This window comes from Rhinatrema bivittatum, chromosome 16 (genome assembly GCF_901001135.1).
Source record: "Rhinatrema bivittatum chromosome 16, aRhiBiv1.1, whole genome shotgun sequence".
Taxonomy (NCBI): Eukaryota; Metazoa; Chordata; class Amphibia; order Gymnophiona; family Rhinatrematidae; genus Rhinatrema; species Rhinatrema bivittatum.
Window position 1 is genome coordinate 73,444,315 of NC_042630.1, and position 23,431 is coordinate 73,467,745.

General features: G+C 42.1%; 1 protein-coding gene across 1 annotated transcript in view; it reads left to right on the top strand.

Annotated features, from left to right (window-relative positions):
- The window catches only part of LOC115078196 (misshapen-like kinase 1), a 1,532,819-nt gene that overhangs the window by 221,512 nt on the left and 1,287,876 nt on the right, over nucleotides 1-23,431 (top strand). The window contains 1 exon segment of the mRNA XM_029580940.1: nucleotides 6,068-6,133. Within this exon segment, the coding sequence (XP_029436800.1) occupies nucleotides 6,068-6,133 (66 nt within the window).

Here is a 23,431-nt window from a genome sequence, read left to right on the forward strand (position 1 = left end):
TTGACCAGGGCTTTTTCCACTCTGGTAACTGGAAGAGCCTCTGCCTCGCTGTCATCATCATTGGGATCCTGGGTTAGTTAACCCTCACTTTCAGGAGAAGCTTTCTACAAATACACCTTCTAACTCATTTCTGGATACTCCTGACATCACACTGGAAAATCTATCATATTCAAAGTTTGTTGAACAAGTAGGGGACAAAGTTTAGCGTCTAAATTTTCAAAAGAATTTACACGTTTGGCACTGGGTTATGTCTGTGTAAGTTCACTTTACCTATGTTCAGTGATTTAAGAACTGCCACAAGATATGCTATTGAATTGTCCATACGTTTTACCTGCTTAGAAATCTTTGGGCCTCTCCAGATAGTGGGCACCCCATCAGACCAGTTGCTCTGTCTACAACATTCTAAACCAGTAGTTCTCAACCTTTTTCCCATCGTGACACATCAGACAGACCACACTCACATGTGTGATACACTGCTCATTACAATGCACGGCAGAAATAGAAAATAAAGGTCCAGTATTATTTTTATTGTAAGAATGACACAAGGAAAAGATACATATTCTCTCTGACCAGAAATTGCATAAATAGTAAACATCTCACACCAAAACAGCACCAATTTCTAGTACTCAAACAGTAAACGCCTTACCTAGGAAAACGTAACTCTGAAAATATTACACCAGGCCTTAAGACATCAATACACCTCCTATTAGGAAAACGGAACAAGCCAGGCTGCTAAAGAGCCCTACACAGCAACTACACGCCAGCAGAAAACCTCACCTGAATGACATCTGCTGACCCTCACTAACAAAGAATAAAGAGACCAAGCATAACTATAAGCATGCAGACAAAAACTGAATTGGAAACAGCAACAAGTCAGAGTCTCTATATGCAGTGAAGCAAAGGAAAAAAAGAAACACCACCAGTCCTTATAAAACAAATCAAGAAATTATAAAATCAATAGCAGCAAAACCATACTAACAAAAAGAACAGATTATTTCAAAACAGCTGATGAATGGAATATCCAATAATTATAGACTCATATCAAAAATTTCTAGATACCAATAAAATATTTCAAAATAGCAGACACAAAGGCCCAATAATGAAAAGTAATAAGGATACAAAAAATGTTTTGCTCTGCATACCTGGGAGCGTTTGATATCCAGGTGCCCTGAGATTGTTTTGAATTAGCAGGAGGAGGGATGGTTTGCTTGCAACTTTCTCCTCTCACTCTCTCACACTGGCTCTCAATCACTTACATATACACATGCTTTTTCTCTCTCACTTATATAGGCTCTTAATTACACATTTACACACATGCTGTCTGTCTTTTCATGTTTACACACAGGCTTTCAATCACACACATACATGCTGTCTTTTTCTCTCACACACTCTTTCACATGCTTACAACATGCTCTCTCTCTTTCTCATTTACACACAGGCTCTCAATCACATACTCACATGCTCCCTCACTTAAACCAGCTCTCAGTCACACACAGACACACATGCTGACTCTCTTACTTATACACACAGGCTCTTAATCATACATACACATGATCACTCTCACACACAAAGGATCTCAATCACACACACATACTCTTTCACACAAACTTACACATACAGGTTCTCAATCATACACTTACATTCATGCTCTCTCATACACAGGCTCTCACACACATGCTCTTTCACATATACAGGTTTTCAATTATTCACATACATGCTGTCTCACTCACATACACAGCACCTCAAACACACATGCTTGCTCATTCCCTCACTCTCCCCCCCCTCCCCCCAGCTAGCGGCAGTAGCAGCCTCCTCCACTTCCAACCCTAAAGGCAGCAGTAACCTCCTTCAATTTCAATCCTCGTGGAGAAAGGAGTCCCATCGGCCGCGAGGGTTGACTTCGTTCCTCTTTTTATTCCGAGCCACTCAGTGCATTCTTCAGTCCGCGCCTCTCTTCTTTTCTTCGGGCTGATGATGCCCGCACTAGCATGGTCTCTTCTTTCTGCGCACGCACTCGCTGCTCACCACTTCCTCTTCCGGGCCGCGGGGGGGGGGAGGCAGGAAGAAGAGAGCATGCCGGTGTCGCTGACTCCAGCTCTCCTGCCGCATTCTGCCTGGGCTATCAGCATTTTAAGCCTGGGTGGAGGACCTATTTTCCTTGGGTAGGGGGAGCAGCTGGGTCAGCGGGGGACTGGGAATTGTGGCGACACACCTGAGTGTGTCATGACACACCGGTTGAGAACCATTGTTCTAAACCATTTGCAGCTGAGAATGTAGATGTACCTATCTCTGGCATTCCAGCAGCTACAAAGCTGAATCTCAAATACATTCCAAAATCGTCATAGTTTATATTTGTTCAGTTAATCATTGTTAGATCCACCCTGAATAAGGCTGCTTGACTTTTTTGGCAAGGAAATCTTGCAAAGCTCCATGCTTACTACCAATATCTGTATGCATCAGTTGCAGATGGTGCAATATCCTCATGACTGCATTCAAAATCTGAAGGCTTTTCTGCAGCTTGTGGAAAGAGGGTCTTATTGCTCACAACCAATTTTGAAGATGAAAGAGCGCACTTATCACTTTCTCTGTTCTATCTGTGAATTTTTCAACTTTTTTCATGCATGAACTTTGCTTGGAGCTTAGATGTCGCTTAGGACAAATACCATCCAAAATGATGTCCTCGAGAGATTGCCAGATGTACATGGTCTCTTTGACAAATTAAGAAATAGAATGTAGCAGTCCAACTCTATTGAGGGTCCACAAGTACCTTCTGCATGTATCCAAAGTTCATATTTAAGAATTAGTTCTGGTCTTTTTTTTAGCAGTACTACCTACTGCCTCTCCCAGCCCAACATTAGCAACCATTTTATTTATTTATTTTATTTATTTGAGTTTTTCTATACCGGCATTCACGGAGATTCGTATCATGTCGGTTTACATAAAACGAGGGGTGATCAATACATTATAAACATGCATAAATATAACATGAGAGTATACATTTACAAATTATAACAAGTGCGCAGAAAAATCAGTTACAATAAAACAAGGATGGTTCTAACTGGGAGAAGAAGAAGAGGATGATAGAAGTTTAACAAGAAGTAGAACGTGCAGTGTTTGGTATGTCTGTATCAGTTTATTGGGTGATAATCCAATAAACCATCTCCATCCACATAAACCATCTCCAGCCACATCCTGGCAGCATGAGCACCCTCAGCCTAAGACTACATAACAGGCTCAGCATATACCTAGGCCCAGTTTTTCAGCCTTCCAAACTCTGTTTCAGAGTGGGACAGAATCCAAAACTTCTTGGAAGTGTGGCAACATAAGCATCCTGTTTCCAACAGAGGCCGAACCTGGCAAGAACCCAAATACCAAGAAAATCCATGCTACTGATGCATAATAGCAGTGGCTATTATCTAAGTAAACTTGATTAATAGCAGTTAATGGAGTTCTCCTCCAAGAACTTATCCAAACCTTTTTTGAACCCAGCTACAATAACTGCACTAACCACATCCTCTGGCAACAAGTTCCAGAGCTTTATTGTGCGTTGAGTGAAAAAGAATTTTCTCCAATTAGTCTTAAATATGCTACATGCTAACTTTTTGACGGCTTCAGCACACTGAGCCAATGATTTCAGTATATTATCCACTCTGAAGCCTAGATCTTTTTTCCTGGTTGGTAACGCCTAATATGGAGCCTAACCTCATGTAACTAAAGCATGGCTTATTTTTCCCTATGTGCATCACCTTTCACTTATCCACATTAATTTTCATCTGCCATTTGGATGCCCAATATTCCTGTCTTGCCAAGTCTTTCTGTAATTTATCACAATCTATATGTGATTAAATTACACTGAATAATTTGTAAATCTGATCACCTCACTTTTCATATCCATTTCCAGATCATTTATAAATATTTTGAAAAGCAGTGGAACAAATACAGATCCCTGAGGCACTCCACGTACACAAACTACTGACCTCTCACTATGTTATAGCTGGAGCAATTCTTGTTGTGTCAGGACATATGGCAGCAGCCATTGCATGTGGTCCCCTGACCCACCTTTCTATCACTTACTTTCACTAGGTCTCTGTTCTCAGTGGGGTCAGATGACTCAATCATTTTCTACCATAATCCAGGTTTCTAAGGTGAGAATTACTGTCATAGTAAAACCCCGGTGTGATTTTGGACAGGGTACCACTTCATCAAATCTCACTAGCAATGGACACCTCCTTGAAAGGGGGAGGGGATACTCATACGGGATTATTTAATCCCAGCGCACATGCTCTCGTGATCGTCATTATCAGATCAATATGTTCAAAATAAAGAGGACCAGATGCGCTCTATCAAAATTCAGAATCTTGTTTGCGGGAAGGACATCTTAATTCAAAGTACCTATCAGGTTGCTATATTTTTATGTCAGCAAACAGAGAGGCACAGAACCATGGCCTCTCTGCAAGGAAGAAATAAAGATTGGAGAGTGTGCTACCAGACATCAGTCTGTCTTCCAAACCGTTTATCTTTCAGGAGCTTCCAGTACACTCACGGATCACCTCAGCAGAGTATTCCAACTGCATGAGTGGTCTTTGCGATACTTGATGTACTACTCATTTTAGGGGTTGGCTGTTGATTGACCTGTTTGCATTGGACAGAACAGAAAACTAGATCAGTTTTTCCTCATTCTACCTAGTGATCTCAGACTGGTTCAGAATTCTTTCCTTCTTGATTGGAGGACAAACCTGATAGACACTTTTTCACTGCTTTTACTGATTGCCAAGGCAGTGTAAAAACAGCTGCAAGACCATGCTTGCTGGCTTCTTATAGCTCCAGCTTGACCTGGACAGAGTTTGCAAATCTTGTATTACTTTCCAGAAGTGCCCCCATTTATCTGGGGACAGAGCCTATGTTGTTAACTCAGGACAAAGGAATACTCTGTCATCCATACCTTATGCCAGAGGATTGGATGTTGAATGTTCAGTGCTTGGTCACCTCTTTGTCTAGAGTGATCAAGAATATTTTGGTATTTGCTAGCATGTCATCCACTAGAGTGTACTATACATTGAAATGGATTAGATATTCTAAAAGGTACTGACAAAAAAAGAAAACTTGGACCCAAGCACTTGCTAATGTACTTACTCATCCTTTCAGACTCAGGTCTTGCCACATCACTGGTGAAAGTACATTTCAGTGACTTAGACTACCACGCTCATGCACACACTAAACCCAACTCTACTCATCCACTGTTATATAGCTTTATGAAAAGCTTGTGTGACATTTAGCCCCTGGCAAATAAACCTCCCTGTCCATGGTACTTGAATGTTATCCTTTCTCTACTCATGAGGCTGCCTTTCAGGCCTCTGCAGAGAGATTCTCTTTATTTCTTGACGTGAAAAGTAGCATTCCTCCATGCAGTTACTTCAGCTACAAGAATCATAAGCTGAAAGCTCATATCCATATTTGCTATTTTCTATACATAGTTTTTCCATGATCAGGTAGTCCATCCAACTCACCCAAATTTTCTACCAAATATTGTCTTGGTTTTCCATATCAATAAATCCATTGAATTGTCTGCCTTATTTCTGAGACTGCATGTCCATGATGGAGAAAGTCATTTATCCCTTAGAAGACAAGCCATTTTGTGTAATCTATTCTCATAGTAGTTTACTTTCCACAGTGGTGTCCGGATTGCTTATTCAGTAAACCTCCACTGCAGCCCTCAGCTTGGGAGTCCTTATAGATCATGGCTAATTCAGCCTGCTTATCAATGGAAAAAGCAAGTTTGCTTACAGGATGAATTAGCCATGAGAAGCCCGCCTGCCTCCCTGGAGAGTTGACTGACTATAATTATAATAGAGACCGAGGAGGCTCTCAAGGCAACCTCTTTGTGGGAACTCCTGCACATGCTCAGTAGAGATGTACTCACTGGGAGAGATGAGTCCGGTGCTGCTGGATGACATCATCCACAGATCATGGTTAATTCGTCCTGCTATCTATGGAAAACACAGTTTACAGTAAACAAACTTGCTTTGTTCCATCTGATCCTGAATCTGTGTATGTTTTTCTCTTGCAGGACCCTGCTGGTATATTTGAACTTGTGGAAGTGGTTGGCAATGGGACATATGGACAAGTGTATAAGGTGAGCTGGGAGCATTCAGCTCCATTTTACTTCTAGGACTATGGACTTGATCAAAGTGAAGTTATGTCATCTGTACACTTATGCATTGATGAGAGTGCTGCGACAGGCGTGTTTGCTTACCTGTGCTACCATGTTAGGTGACATCTTTGCCATGACTTGAAGTAACAGTCTTTCAAAGGTCAGGCCTGTGTTTGCAGCCTCATTAAAGGAATGCTGACACATGCACCAATATCATGAGCAGAACTATGGCTCCTTCCCTGTGGGCCTGCCATTACGGTGACAGTGACATACCAGGGCACCTCACATCCTTTGGAATCGATATGCATGTGTCACAGTCCTAGCTACTCATGTCACCATTAAGCAATGACCTATGTCCACAACTCCCCCAAGTCTTGTCAGATAGGCAGAATATGATCTCTACTGGAATAGATGGGGTGCTGCAGGGCAGGACTGAGGTGTATTGGCAGAGCTGTGGGTAATTGTGAGGGGTCTCAGTACTTGATTAGCAAGGAGTGTGCTGCAGGATGGAATAGAAGTACGTTGACAGATCTGCGTGTGTATGGATCTCAGTACTGGTGTAGCATGGGAATGAATTTATATATGAATCGTGTACAGTTGTGTATCTGAAGTCTGCAGGACAGCTTGTTCCAACTAGTGAATGTTCTCCTGAAGACAAACAAACCGCAATGAAAATCATATACTAGTCTGGAAGAGCTGCAGAGCTGCCAAAGCAGCAATAATCACACACTTGGGAAAAATCATTTCATGCAGGGAAGAGACAACAGGCAGGTATATAGCAGGAAGTCTGAGGTTAGAGCAATAAATTTGGAGAGCTGCTGCAGCAACATTTCTAAATGCAAAGTAGGGGATTAGAACTGAGACACAGGGAGATAATGACTCATCCAAAGTCGTGTACAATGACATAAGCAGTGGCAGAGCTGAGGATGAGAATTCTGGTGCGTGCTTGTGAATCAGCAGAATGACAGCAGAGTTAGATGTCAAACAGCAGATTTATTTATTTATTTATTTATTGTTTTTGTTATACCGAGTTTCATGATTGGCATCACATCAACCCGGTTTACAAATAACAAGGAGTGTAAAGCATAACGTAACGTAAAAAACAATATTTTCAATAAGAACCTTGAACTTTAAATACAGTGAATCAGAAAAAGGGAGAGGGAAAGTTACAAAAAACAAGGAAAATAAACTTGGGATGGAAGGGGAGAAATTGAACAGCACAATATTGTGTATGCATTTAACTGGGATCCACTAGAAAGCTCCCTGGGATGCTTTTTTCCAATGTGGAACAGACAGATTCAAATCACAGTCATCTGCTTATAACAAAGCCACTAGCCTTGGTGCTTATCTTTAAACAAGTATGAGATTCCTGTATTGTATACCACAGCTGTTGGAGTGATGTGGGTCACAGGTCTGGACACTAGTTACTTCCATCTACCACTGCAGTTGCCACAAGCCATAGGATCCTGGGATTGGTGCAGGTGCTACCAGACAGCCATGGTATCCTGACACTGGTTCATCTTTGTGGCATAACTTAGCCATGGAGTCCTGGGACACATCACTTTAAGTGTTTTTGATTGGGTGACTAGAGAATTGGATCGAGGAAGAAAGAGCGTTTGATGTGATCTACTTGGGATTTCAGCAAAGCTTTTGATAATGTTCCACCTAGGAGGCTTGAGAATAAAATAAGCTTGGGAGTGAGTGCCAAGATGGTCGAAGATTCAATGCCAAGAAGTGCAGAGTCATTCATCTGGGGTGTGATAATCCAAAAGAATTGTATAAATGGAGGGTGAAAGACCAAGAGAGGGATCTTGGGGTAATAGTGTCAGGTGATCTGAAGATGACGAAACAATGTGACAAGGTGATAGCTAAAGCCAGATGAATATTGGGCTGCATAGAGAGAGAAATAAACAGTAAGAAAAAGGAGGTGATATTGCCTTTGTATAGGTCCTTGGGGAGGCCTTCCCTGGAGTGCTGTGTTCAGTTCTGGAGACTGTATCTCAAGATACAGTCTCCATCCTGGAGGCAGTCCAGAGAAGGATGACCAAAATGGTGTAGGGTCTGTATCGGAAGTCCTTTGAGGAAAAGCTGAAGGATCTGAATATGTATACTATGGAAGAAAGGAGGTGCTGGGGAGAATTGATACAGACTTTCAGATAGATGAAAGGTTTTAATGATGCACGCACTTCAAACCTTTTCCATTGGAAAGAAAACATTAGAACTAGGGGGTCATGAAATGAAACTCCAGGGAGACAACTTAGAACCAATGTCAGGAAATATTTCTTCATGGAAAGGGTGGTGGATGCCTGGAGTGCCCTTCTGGAGGAAGTGGTGAAGACTAAAATAGTCAAAGAATTCAAAGGGGCATGGGATAAACACTGTGGATCTCTAAAAGCTAAAGGACAGAAATGAGAAAAGTGTGCAGCTGTGCTGGTGCAGCTGTTACTACCCTTAGCATGGAGATTACTATCCTTAACCAGTAAACCTTGATTCTTTTAATGCAACTGCAACATTGATCCCGGCTTAGATGGCTAGAGAATGGAAATGAAGGATAGCGTGTAGGGGGGTAATTTAGTAGTGTAGTAGTTAATTCTCTTAACAGATGCTATCCTTTCAGACGGTAGGGGGGAAAATTGCCTGAAGTCCATAAAAAGCCTCCTCTCTAGCCTGAACCTGGTTCTAAACGCATCCAAGACGGAAATCCTTATTATCTCCCCTGAACACTCGACCAACACCGACATTACAGCTCTGGACCCACAGATCTCTCAAACTAGAGATTTAGGAATTATACTAGACAATCATCTGAATCTAAAAAAATCAATTAATAATATCACCAAGGACTGTTTCTATAAGCTTCAAGTTTTAAAAAGAATCAAACCCCTTTTCCACTTTCAGGACTTTAGAACCATCCTTCAATCCACGTTATTTTCGAAAACAGACTACTGCAATGCCTTACTCCTGGGGCTCCCCATTTCAGCCACAAAACCTATACAAATGCTCTAGAACGCAGCAGCTAGAATCCTAACCAATACCAACCGCCGTGCTCACATTACCCCCATCCTTCGAAACCTGCATTGGCTGCCAATAAAATATAGAATTCTATATAAAGCTCTCACTATAATCCACAAATCTATTCACCAACAGCTCACACTAGACCTTCAGAACCCTCTCAAACACCGCTCGTCCGAAAGACCCATCAGAGAAGCTTATAAAGGGACCCTTCAAGTCCCACCTTCAAAATACACCAGTCTAAAAACCACCAAAGAACGTTCCTTCTCCACAGCAGGCCCTGTCCTCTGGAACAGACCTCCGACTGACCTAAGACTGGAACCTTGCCTTCATACCTTTTGAAGACAACTGAAGACGTGGCTTTTCCTCCAAGCCTTCCCCTAGTCAAAATGACACTTCGGACTCAGCCTAAGGAATGAGATAATTACCAATCTCATAACCAGTTATATATTATTTATTTGTTACTAATTTCCGCTCTACCTTTCTTCCTGGCTACTCTAGCCCCCAAGTTCAATGCCCTTGTTTTATGTAACTTTGCTTGATTCAGCCTTCTTGTTTTTGGTTACACTTGTTTATCCCCTAAGTTCCATGCCCTTGTTTTATGTAACTTTGCTTGATTCAGCCTTCTTGTTTTTGGTTACACTTGTTTATCCCCTAAGTTCCATGTAAACCGGCCTGATGTGAATTCTATTCGTGAAGTCCGGTATAGAAATATATATTAAATAAATAAATAAATAAAATTCAGAAGAACTAGACTTTTACAGTCTGAGATATTGATGCATAGACACAAGGGAAAAAGTACAGTACTGCTTCTACGGTCAAGTCCTAAAGGATTTGAAGAAAGTGTGCATGGGGGTAACTTGTTGGTGCGGCAGTTACTGCCCTTAGCAGAAAGCATGGAAATTATTAACATAAGAAAATGCCATACTGGGTCAGACCAAGGGTCCATCAAGCCCAGCATCCTGCTTCCAACAGTGGCCAATCCAGGCCATAAGAACCTGGCAAGTACCCAAAAACCAAGTCTATTCCATGTTACCATTGCCAATGGCAGTGGCCACTCTCCAAGTGAACTTAACAGCAGGCAATGGACTTCTCCTCCAAGAACCTATCCAATCCCTTCCTAAACACAGCTATACCAAACCAGTAAACCTTGATGCTTTAAATGCAACTGAAACATCACTCCCTGCTTCAGTGGCCAGTTGAAAAGGGGAATTGGATTCAGACAGCAGCCATGAGGGTCCTGACTTCTACGGTCTGGGGTATTCATACGTACATGTATGGGAAAAAAACACAGGACTGCTTCTTCAGCCAAGTCCATAAGCAAAGCATGCCAAGCAACACTGTATGAATTTTAAATAAAACTCATCAACCAAAAATGTTACTAACTGAAATATCTGCACATAGCGACAGTTACTACTCTTAAGGGAAATATGGGAGTTAGCTGCACAGAGTGGCAGTTGCTATCTTAAGCTTGATGGGCAGACTGGATGGACCATTTGTTCCTTTTCTGCCGTCACTACTATGCTAAAGTTAAGTCCATTTTTGGTTGTTATCTGTGCTTAGAAGTAGGGCATTATATTTGCCAAAACTAGTGCACTGTCTGTTAAAAAGAAGCACAACTGAAATAGAAATTTGGGAGTGCTGTAGTCAGTTTTACCTGTTGCAGCCATTAGTTCAAAGCAGACCCTTCCTCCTCAGCCGGTGTTTGTGGAGGAGGCAGTAATTGGATTAAAGTAGCCAGAGTCTCATGTGCTTTGGGAACTGAATCACTTTGGAGCTGGGATCTTCATGAGCCAGAGCCTTTTCTGCTAAAGTTAAGTCCATTTTTGGTTGTTATCTGTGCTTAGAAGTAGGGCATTATATTTGCCAAAACTAGTGCACTGTCTGTTAAAAAGAAGCACAACTGAAATAGAAATTTGGGAGTGCTGTAGTCAGTTTTACCTGTTGCAGCCATTAGTTCAAGGCAGACCCTTCCTCCTCAGCCGGTGTTTGTGGAGGAGGCAGTAATTGGATTAAAGTAGCCAGAGTCTCATGTGCTTTGGGAACTGAATCACTTTGGAGCTGGGATCTTCATGAGCCAGAGCCTTTTCTGCTAAAGTTAAGTAGGGCATTATATTTGCCAAAACTAGTGCACTGTCTGTTAAAAAGAAGCACAACTGAAATAGAAATTTGGGAGTGCTGTAGTCAGTTTTACCTGTTGCAGCCATTAGTTCAAAGCAGACCCTTCCTCCTCAGCCGGTGTTTGTGAAGGAGGAGGCAGTAATTGGATTAAAGTAGCCAGAGTCTCATGTGCTTTGGGAACTGAATCACTTTGGAGCTGGTATCTTCATGAGCCAGAGCCTTTTCTGCTAAAGTTAAGTCCATTTTTGGTTGTTATCTGTGCTTAGAAGTAGGGCATTATATTTGCCAAAACTAGTGCACTGTCTGTTAAAAAGAAGCACAACTGAAATAGAAATTTGGGAGTGCTGTAGTCAGTTTTACCTGTTGCAGCCATTAGTTCAAAGCAGACCCTTCCTCCTCAGCCGGTGTTTGTGGAGGAGGAGGCAGTAATTGGATTAAAGTAGCCAGAGTCTCATGTGCTTTGGGAACTGAATCACTTTGGAGCTGGTATCTTCATGAGCCAGAGCCTTTTCTGCTAAAGTTAAGTCCATTTTTGGTTGTTATCTGTGCTTAGAAGTAGGGCATTATATTTGCCAAAACTAGTGCACTGTCTGTTAAAAAGAAGCACAACTGAAATAGAAATTTGGGAGTGCTGTAGTCAGTTTTACCTGTTGCAGCCATTAGTTCAAGGCAGACCCTTCCTCCTCAGCCGGTGTTTGTGGAGGAGGCAGTAATTGGATTAAAGTAGCCAGAGTCTCATGTGCTTTGGGAACTGAATCACTTTGGAGCTGGGATCTTCATGAGCCAGAGCCTTTTCTGCTAAAGTTAAGTAGGGCATTATATTTGCCAAAACTAGTGCACTGTCTGTTAAAAAGAAGCACAACTGAAATAGAAATTTGGGAGTGCTGTAGTCAGTTTTACCTGTTGCAGCCATTAGTTCAAAGCAGACCCTTCCTCCTCAGCCGGTGTTTGTGGAGGAGGAGGCAGTAATTGGATTAAAGTAGCCAGAGTCTCATGTGCTTTGGGAACTGAATCACTTTGGAGCTGGGATCTTCATGAGCCAGAGCCTTTTCTGCTAAAGTTAAGTCCATTTTTGGTTGTTATCTGTGCTTAGAAGTAGGGCATTATATTTGCCAAAACTAGTGCACTGTCTGTTAAAAAGAAGCACAACTGAAATAGAAATTTGGGAGTGCTGTAGTCAGTTTTACCTGTTGCAGCCATTAGTTCAAAGCAGACCCTTCCTCCTCAGCCGGTGTTTGTGGAGGAGGAGGCAGTAATTGGATTAAAGTAGCCAGAGTCTCATGTGCTTTGGGAACTGAATCACTTTGGAGCTGGTATCTTCATGAGCCAGAGCCTTTTCTGCTAAAGTTAAGTCCATTTTTGGTTGTTATCTGTGCTTAGAAGTAGGGCATTATATTTGCCAAAACTAGTGCACTGTCTGTTAAAAAGAAGCACAACTGAAATAGAAATTTGGGAGTGCTGTAGTCAGTTTTACCTGTTTGACTCCCTCCCACCCTACCCCTCTACCCACCCACCCCTAGGTTTGTGTTTCTTATATAACCGCCTAAATTCATAAATGGCAACAAGGTAAAATAGTATTTCCATAATTGCTATTCATCAGACAAATTACCAAAATGAGGTCTATCCAATGCAATTGTTGTGGATCCTTTATATTGAGGGTAATCATATGGAAACTTAAGGCTTGCCCCATTTGTTCACCACTCTTTACCTTGGAAAAGGAGCTGGCTGAAGGTAAAGCTGAATTAGCTTCAATAAAGAAAGTCTCAGCCACGGTACATTATTCAGAAATTAATTTCCCATTACCACTGAATAACCAAAAGTCAAGGAAAAAGAGATTTACTGTGGGCTCAGATAGGATAAGACCGGTGACCCACAGACACCCATTATTGACAGCTGTGCAGCCCACAACTCTATCCCTCCACTCACACAAGGCATTGAGAAACTTAAAAAACAGTATTACAGTGGGCTCGGGTAGAATTAGACCTGTGATCCGGAGGCATACACTATATCAAGTGCAGCAAGTACAAAATGCCTTCTCTGTATTAAATACTGAAGAAGTTCTTGAGGAAAAGATTGAAATGTTATCTGAAAAGAGAGAAAAACCCCAATGCATACAGAAATTCCAGATCAGAAACCAAAGGAAAAGGCTCACTGTGATGGATGACTCTGCCATCAGAGGCACTAATCCTTTCCCTTGCACAAAGGCAAAGGGAAAAGTGGATAGCAAAACCCAACTAAAGGAGTCCAGAAACAGCAATAACCTGAATGAAGAAAGCTATGAGCACAAATGCTCGAAGTTTGGGCAATAAAATCCCAGAGCTGAAAGCCCTAATGGTGGAAGCGGACTTGGACGTTGTTGCTGTCACAGAAACGTGGTTTACGGAATCTCATGACTGGGATACGGCAATATTGGGCTATAACTTGTTAAGGAAGGACAGAGAACACAGGAAAGGGGGAGGAGTGGCTCTTTATGTCAGAAACAATATCCAAGCATCTGAGCTGCAAGGAAGATGGAGCAATGAAGAAGCACTATGGGCCAACCTAAAAAAAGATGGGACATCCATTTTTATTGGAGTGGTTTACAGGCCTCCAAACCAAAAAGATGAGCTGGACAGAGATCTGGTTAATGACATCCACAGGATAGGAAAGAAGGGAGAAGTGGTGATCGTTGGAGACTTTAATATGCCAGATGTAGACTGGAGAATCCCATCTGCAGAATCTAATAATAGAGAAATAGTAGATGCCCTGCAAGTAGCTTTGTTCAAACAAATGATTATGGAACCCACAAGAGAAGGAGCAATACTTGACTTAGTGCTCACTAATGGAGATAATGTCTCTGATGTCCAGGTGGGCGCCCACCTCAGCACCAGTGATCATCAAACGGTATGGTTTAATATCACAAAAAAGATACGGAAAAGAAGCACAAAAACCCGAGTTCTGCAGTTCAAAAACACAAAATTTGATGAAATGGGGAAGTACCTGGAGGAAGAACTAAAAGGCTGGGAGAATGTGAGAGATGTGGATCAACAGTGGACCAATCTAAAAGGAGCAATTGCCAAGTCAACTAATCTATATGTTAGAAAAGTAAAGAAAAGCAAAAGAAAAATGAAACCTATCTGGTTCTCGAAGGAGGTGGCTGACAAAATAAAGGCTAAAAGAACAGCGTTCAAGAAATACAAAAGATCCCAAAGAGAGGAGCACAAAGAAGAATATCTGGTAGAACTGAGGGTGACGAAGAAATTAATCAAGAGAGCAAAAAGTCAAGCAGAAGAGAGGATTGCCAAGGAAGTAAAGAGAGGTGACAAAACATTTTTCAGATACATCAGTGAAAAGAGAAAAGTTCAAAGTGGTATAGTGAAATTGAAAGATGGAAAGGATCAATGTGTGGAAAGAGACGAAGAAATGGCAGAAATATTAAACGAATACTTCTGTTCTGTGTTCACTAAGGAGGACCCTGGAGAAGGACCGTCCCTAGTTAACAAGATACTGGAGGGGAGTGGAGTAGATGTAACTCCATTTACAGTAGAAAATGTATGGGAAGAGCTGGGGAAACTGAAAGTAGACAAAGCCATGGGACCTGATGAGGTTCATCCCAGGATACTGAGGGAGCTCAGAGATGTGCTGGCTGTGTGACCTGTTCAATAGATCCTTAGAAACGGGAGTGGTGCCGAGTGATTGGAGAAGAGCTGTGGTGGTTCCGCTTCACAAGAGTGGGAACAGAGAGGAGGCTGGTAACTACAGACCGGTTAGCCTCACTTCAGTGGTGGGAAAAGTAATGGAGTCACTATTGAAAGAGAGAATAGTGAACTATCTACAGTCGGGAGAATTGCTGGACCAGAGGCAGCATGGATTCACCAGGGGAAGAGCCTGTCAGACAAATCTGATTGACTTTTTTGACTGGGTAACCAAGGAATTTGATCAAGGAAGAGCACTCTGTCATCTACTTGGATTTCAGCAAAGCTTTTGATACGGTCCCGCACAGGAGACTGGTAAATAAAATGAGAAGCTTAGGAGTGAGTGCCGAGGTGGTGACATGGATTGCAAACTGGTTGACTGACAGAAGACAATGTGTGATGGTAAATGGAGCTCTCTCTGAAGAGAGGGAGGTTTTAAGTGGTGTACCACAAGGATCGGTGTTGGGACCGGTCTTGTTTAATATCTTTGTGAGCGACATTGCGGACGGGATAGAAGGTAAGGTTTGTCTTTTTGCGGATGACACTAAGATCTGCAACAGAGTGGACACGCCGGAAGGAGTGGAGAAAATGAGACGGGATTTAAGGAAGCTGGAAGAGTGGTCGAAGATATGGCAGCTGAGATTCAATGGCAAGAAGTGAGAGTCGTGCATATGGGGAGTGGAAATCCAAATGAACTGTATTCGATGGGGGGAGAAGGGCTGATGTGGACGGAGCAGGAGAGAGACCTTGGGGTGATAGTGTCTAACGAAATGAAATCTGCGAAACAATGCGACAAGGCGATAGCAAAAGCCAGAAGAATGCTGGGCTGCATAGAGAGAGGAATATAGAGTAGGAAAAGGGAAGTGATTATCCCCTTGTACAGGTCCTTGGTGAGCCCTCACCTGGAGTACTGTGTTCAGTTCTGGAGACCGTATCTACAAAGAGACAAGGACAAGATGGAAGCGGTACAGAGAAGGGCGACCAGGAAGGTGGAGGGTCTTCATCGGATGACATCCGAGGAGAGATTGAACAATCTAAATATGTACTCCCTGGAGGAAAGGAGGAGCAGGGGTGATATGATTCAGACTTTCAGATACTTGAAAAACTTTAACGATCCAAAGACAACGACAAACCTTTTCCGTCAGAAAAAAATCAGCAGAACCAGAGGTCACGAGCTGAGGCTCCAGGGAGGAAGACTAAGAACCAATGTCAGGAAGTATTTCTTCACGGAAAGGGTGGTGGATGCCTAGAATGCCCTTCCGGAGGAAGTGGTGAAGTCTAAAACTGTGAACGACTTCAAAAGGGCGTGGGATAAGCACTGTGGATCCATTAAGTCTAGAGGGCGTGAATAAAGAGGAGGCAGCAAAACACTGCACGGAGCGGCAGTAGCCACAGAGGCATTCACGGAGCGGGATGCCAGTGGCCTGTAGTTAGTAGTTGGTGTTCCTCCTTCACGGAGCAGAAGGATGGAGGGCTGCTATCTCCAAAAAAACAAAACAAAACGAAAAACAAAATAACAAACAAAAAAATAAAAACAGGGGTGGGTAAGAGTATGGGGTAAGGGTGTGGCCTGCTTGTTACAGCGGTTGCCACCCCTAATTGAGCTGGATGTTCACTTTGATGCAGATACGGCGCTGCTCTCTAAATTGGTGGTGGGGTGGAGGGGAATTAGGGCTGGAGGGTACTGGAAGCCAATAGTAACAGGTGGGAGAGAAAAAAAGGGGAAAAAAAATTTATAAAGTGCGTACCTTGCTGGGCAGACTGGATGGGCCGTTTGGTCTTCTTCTGCCGTCCTTTCTATGTTTCTATGTTATTGTGTAAGAGGAAGAAGTGGAATCTCTTCATTCTACTGGGCATTTCTGTCTCAGATAATCAGAAATCTCCTTGGTTGCCCTCATTATCGTTGGGGTCATAGCTTACTGTTCCCCTGTGGTTGAAGGAGGAAGATTCCATGGGGTTTCTACAGATTTCCTGCCTGACTTACTTCTGCAAACCTTTTCTCCAATTATCTCTGTTGCTACAATTTTTTGGAAAAGCTGGCATTCATTGTTAGGAAGGAAAAGGACCCGAGCTTCTTTGATTCCTTTAATTTCCAGTAGACTCTGTGGCTATCCCAGTTTACAAACTCCTTTAAGGATCTGCAGATGAGGATGTGACAGACACTGACATTGTGCCTTCTAGTGTAGTGTAAGCTGGGAAAGTACTGATATGCAGACATAAGAGTTCAGTTGGTCCAGCAAATGCATCACTGTGGTGGTGGAGTCATTGTTGAAATGTGTTAAGTACACTTGTGATCACTTCAACACGCCTCCTGGAAAAGATCTAAAAGCATTGGATGCGTTTAAGAAAAATTCTTCCACAGAGCCATGCTGAGTGACTCGCCATCTCTATATAATGCTTGCATGAATATTTACAAAATCTAAAGCCTTTGATAAAATCGTCAGACCCAGTGCAAGTGGATTTCTGTCAAGCAGCGGAAGATTGTGAAGTAATTTGAGAAAACATCTCATCTGTTCTGTTTACAAAGTTTTTGATATTGACACTTGGACTTGGATCACTTCCGTAGGAACCCAAAGGCTCATGTGGTTGTGAGTGAGTGGCCTCCAAAACGGGTGTGTATGATTGTCTTGCAAATGTACCCTGTACAGGATGCATTTTATTCAACAACAAGGATCAGGAGATGGTTGTTCTGAATAAGAAGTATCAATCCACCTTACAGTTATTTTCAGCTGGGACAGGGATCAACCAGCTCCTTCTCGATTCCAGCATTTTTCCTATAAATGTCCATTCATCCACTCTTTTTAGTATCATAGAGCTCCTCCCTCTCTTCAACAGCAGCAGCTGCCTGCTTGAGCTTGACAGAGGGAAAGGCATCAGCCAAAGACTCAGCAACAGACACATCCTAAGCCTGGGACGAGTTTTGGTGACTGAGACTTTCCTTCCTATCTCTTCTGGTGGGGGGGGGGAGGTTTGATTTCTTCCTCCTGTAATGGCTGTCTGTAACCAAGGATTAATGGGTGCTGAAAATTGTGAAGTATAGCTACTGCTTATGCTTCTCTTGCTTCCTTTGCCCAACAAATGTCAGTATTCAGTTCCAGCCTTTCTCCATCTGCCCAACTGGAGGTGTGTACATAATTTCTGTACTCAGGGCCAGGCACACAAGAACACTTAGACTCAGTATATGGTATAAAGTCAATTTTATTTGGCTTTTAAAAAGTGTTCCTGGGAGATGCTGTATGGGGAGTGCCCTTTCTCTTTCAAAATAACCAGCATCTCCCTGAATATAGGACGTGCCCTTACTTTTATAGTCAAACATACAGCACCGCCGAAGTTTCCAGAATGGCATGACTGCCCAAAGACTCATTTACAGAGACACATTATGCTGTTGTCATGACAATCTATCATGTATAGAAAATGCTTGTGAGGATCACTCCCCCACCCTGAGAATTCTTCACCAGCTAAACCTGTCCATCCTCCCACCATAAAAGTTCCTTTATCAACATGGCTTTGATGCTCTTTGTTTCTTCTGATCTTCTCTTGATCCGCTGTGTTGTGTAAACAGATAGCAAGTCTGTGTTCTGAATAGAAAATAGGCCTGAATTCCGTTTGCTGGCGCCAGGACTTTAATTAAAACTGTAACCTTAAAAAGTCTTCTTTTCACCTGGCTCCTGTCGTTGAGATAGGCATCTGTAAGACAAAAGCTTGTATCTTGGCTTCATGCGAACCAAGCTTCCCTGTATTGTGGTGCAAATATTGTCATTGATGCCCACCTGGCCTTTAATTATAGGCTTTGCAGAGCCACAAGTTTCCCAACTCTTCTACATTCTTTGAATCTGAGATGGTCAGAAATTCACTATAGTTCAGCAGTGTCAGTGTGAATCAGCCCTCTGAGGATTCTGGGAATGGCTGAATGAGCCACAGTTCTGAACCAGAGTTATGAATTATATCAGGTGGCATCACTCCTTTAGCGGAAGGCAGTTAAGCTTGTTCCTCCTCAGGAGTGTGGCTATGTTTCTGGTATTTTCTAATTACCAAGAAATCAGGGATTAAGGTCTGTATTTTATTTTGGAGACTGAGCAAGTTATTTAGGAGAAGTTCAAGATGAACTCCTTCAGGTGATTCTTCCTTCCATTCAGCTGAGGGATTAAATGTGTGCTCTGGATCTAAAAGATGCTTATGTACACATGTCCATTGGAAGTTCCTCAGGTTTGTGATGAAGAATGCACACTGCCAATTCAAGATGCTCCCATTTGGCTTCTTGATGGACCCAATGGTGTTCATACAGTGCTTTGCAGGATCCATCTCCATTAGGAGTTCTGAGACTATCAAGACGACCAAATGGCTCTTCCAGTCCCTGGGTTTCCTGATCAACATTGCCAAGACAAACCTTGCTCCATCTCAAAGATTTCAGTTCATAGGACCCTGGATTGACTCGCTTCAGGAAAAAGCTGTTCTTCCTGTTGAAAAAGCTGCATTGCTGAGAGCTGAATAAGGTCTTTCCTTTAACAAAACTGAGCATCAGGAAGGTAAATCCTGGTCCTTCTTGGATACATGGCTGCTGCAGTGCATATGGTTTCTCTGACTCATCTGCACACGTGGACCACCAAAACCAGTGGGATCGGCTCTATTAACCATTGTCCCACCACATTTCCATGACTCCCGGGATGACAACTGCTAAACCAAATGGAGCTAGTAATTAATATTGAGAAAACAGAATTTATACATTTAGAACGAAAAAGCACGGAGATCATTCAAAACCCAATTGTACTCAATAACAACCAAAAAATAGAGTTAGCAGATAAAGTACGGAACCTAGGCGTAATAATTGACACAGAACTAAGCTTAAAACAACACATATCTCTAAAAGTAAAGGAAGGATACCCTAAACTAATGGTGCTGAGAAGACTTAAACCGCTTCTGACAACCGCCAACTTCCGATCAGTACTCCAAGCGCTGATCTTTGCAAGTACCGATTACTGTAACGCCCTTCTGCTAGGCCTACCATACACGTCACTAAGACCACTACAGATATTACAAAACACAGCTGCTAGAATCTTAACCGGCAAAAGAGACCACATCACAGAAACCCTGGCAGAATTACACTGGCTACCCATTGAACAAAGAATTCAGTACAAAACACTATGCACCATACATAAATTAATACACAATGAAAAAGCAGACTGGCTGAACACAGCCCTTCGTGTACACGTCCCAAATAGGAATCTGAGATCAGCCAACAAAGCACTCCTCACTATTCCATCAGTCAAAACAGCTAGACTCACACAAGTAAGAGAAAGAGCTCTATCCTTGGCAGGACCCATACTTTGGAACACCATGCCCACAGAGTTGAGACTACAAAGCAACAACAAAACCTTTAGAAAAAATCTAAAAACCTGGCTTTTAAACTAGCTTACCAAAAGAGAAAGGAGAATAGTACTCAAGGGAAAGCAGGTACAAACAATTGAACAACAAACACATAACCAAAATCAATATTTGTATAATTTTTAATCAGATTAAGTTTCATTCTTTTAAAGCTCAGCAAAAAGGGTAAAGTACAATGTTAAAGGTAATCTAGTAACCTAAACTGTTACAATATGAATTGGAAATGAATCATTACACTTACCAATTAATGTTATCAACAAACTATGTTACCGACCCTCAAATGGCACCTATGTAACTTAAGATATGTTAGCTTCATTTTTATGTGCCTTAATGTAAACCGTTGTGACGGTTCCCACCAAACGACGGTATAGAAAAATGTTAAAATAAATAAATAAATAAATGAGAGTATCCTATCAATGGTGGATGAATCAATAAGTTTAGAACTGAATGTTCCACTACATCAAATGACTCGTCTGCTAATGTCTCCACTAAAAGGTGTAGGACTGCGTACCAGTGCAATGTTGACCCAAGGTTTGTTGTCACCAGTGGAGTCATCTACAAATCAACTACCTGATGCTGTGAACCATCTGCTATACTCTAAGGTAGGGGGTGTCCAACTCCAGCCCTTGAGAGCTACAGACAAGCCTGGTTTGCAGGATGTTCATAATGAACATGCGTGAGAGAGATTTGCATACACTACCTCCATTGTATACAAATCTATCTCATGCATATTCATTGTGAATATCCTAAAAACTTGGCATGTTTGAGGCTCGTGAGGACCGGAGTTGGTCACCCCTGCTGTAAGGGTTTTTTGTCACCTTTTTAGGAAGGAGAATTTTGATCCAGAAGTACATTCAAATGGCCACGTTGTACATAAACCAGGAGGATTGAGAAAGCAACAAGGAAGGCTATCTAACCAAGCCGTGGAGGCAACAAGTTGAGAATTAGAAGCCAAAATGTCCAAATTTAGAATTCTTTATTGTAGAGTAAAATCTCTTTAAAATAGCTATTTTAGCACCTCTTCAGTCAAAGTACATCTAATTGCCATTGAATGTACTACCAGCAGGTAGAAGGGGCTCTGATCTCTCTTCACCCTATGGTATCATGAAGTTCATGAAAGGCTATTACAAACCTCAGGTTAGTAAACCTCCATGCTTTGTGTCCTGAAGGTAGTCCTACCTTTCAAACCTCATGAGCCAATGGGTGAAGTTTTTCGCCTGGATAATGTTGTTGCATGTAGCCATTACTTCAGCATGAAGAGTAAGTGAACGACGGGTTTCATTTTCACCATAGCTTCAGTTTTTTCATAATAGAATGATTCTGAAAACTCATTCCTAATTCTTTCTGAAAGCGATATCTGCATTTCAGAATAATCAAACCATTGTTCTATCTACTTTATTTCCAAGACCACAGAAGGAGAACACATTCTTCGCTTCTTGGACTTTGAGAGCCCTAGCATATTAATTAAAGAGGATTCAAACTCACCATCAAGCTTCTCAACTTTTCGTGTCCTTTGATCCCATTAGAGGAATGGAGTGGAGAAGCAGCCTAGTGATTAGTGCAGTGGGCTTAGAACCAGGGAAGCCAGAGGCTGAGGAACTTTACCTAAACCGCTTTGGGATACGAGGGGAAGGAGGAGCCCCTTCTGCCCAGTCGGGGCTTTGAATTTCTTGATTTACCCGCCTCTTGGAGCCAGTGAGGGTAAGGAGGAGTCCTTCCCACCCAGTTGGGGCTGTCCACTTCCTGCTTCCCGACACCATCAGTGGGGACCGGTTAAGGTTTAAAAACCGGCTCCCCTACGGCGCATAGCCGAAGCCCGCGCGCGCCAAAGGGGCGCGCGGCTTAGTTGGGATAAAAGCCACACTAAGTTATTGGACTGTGCTGCAAGAGAGTGGGACTTTAAAAGTGAGTAATTAAGCTATTTTACTATTTATATAAGTGGCCTCTATTCAGAAGGATCGCAGAGGATAAATTGAGAGTTGAGTGAATACCGTGGTCCGTGAATATTTAGTAATAAGTTAAGGTAATGCCTCACACTAAACAGAAGGCAAAAATAAGGGAGATGGTTGTATCCTCTCCCATATTGGAGCCTTTCCAACAACGGATTCCGGCTTTTTTCACCCCGACTACTAGCCAGATACCAGAGGAAGTGGCCGCAGAAAGATCTGATATTGAGCGGATATCAGACTCATTGGCCGAAACATCTTTAAGCCCTGGTGCACCAAAGATTCGTGTCCCCCCCCCCCCCCCACCACACATTGCCTTCCTACAGATTTCCTAAAGATTGATTTAATACAGAAGAAGGGGGAAGGAACCCAAGCAGCAATGGGAATGTTGGAAGTCAAAGGAGCTGAAGGTGGTGAGCATATCTTGGAAAAACCATCAGAGATTACCCTGGACTTACTTTGGACAGCAATAAAATGTCTAGAGGGGGCTATTATAAACCTCTCTAAATTGACTGTGGACTCTAACCAACGTGTTAATTCTGTTGACACTTCTTTGGGAAAGAATAAAGGTGATATGATACAAATGGAGACTAGGTTAAGTAAAGTAGAGAATTGGCAGCAAAAGTTTGCTACAGCTGAGATTATCTACGATAAGAAATTAGAAGGGATAGAAAACACCTTAAGATATCTTAATCTTAGAATTATTAATGTCCCTAAGCATGATTTTATTTCTGCTTATGACATGTTTAAAGATTATCTTACACAAATATTGAAAATGCCACAGCAAATGCTACCAGTTCTATCCAAGATATATTATGTTACATCCAAAAGTAAAACAGAGGTTGGGAACAAATCTAACGAAGGTCAATTAAATTTTACTGAAGTTATTGAATCTAGTACAGAAACAGCAATAACAACTAGAGCAACTTTACATATTTCCTTTACTTTTGCCTCAGACAGAGAGACAGTTTTTAGAGTATGCATGAGAAATACGGTAGATTGTTTCACGGTGAGAAAAATTAGATTTATCCAGATTTTTCCAGGGTTACCCAGGAAAGGAGAAGGAAATTTATTAATATGAGAACTGAGATAGAAGATATAGGAGGGAAAATGATTCTAAAATTTCCTTGTAAGTGTGAGATTGCCCA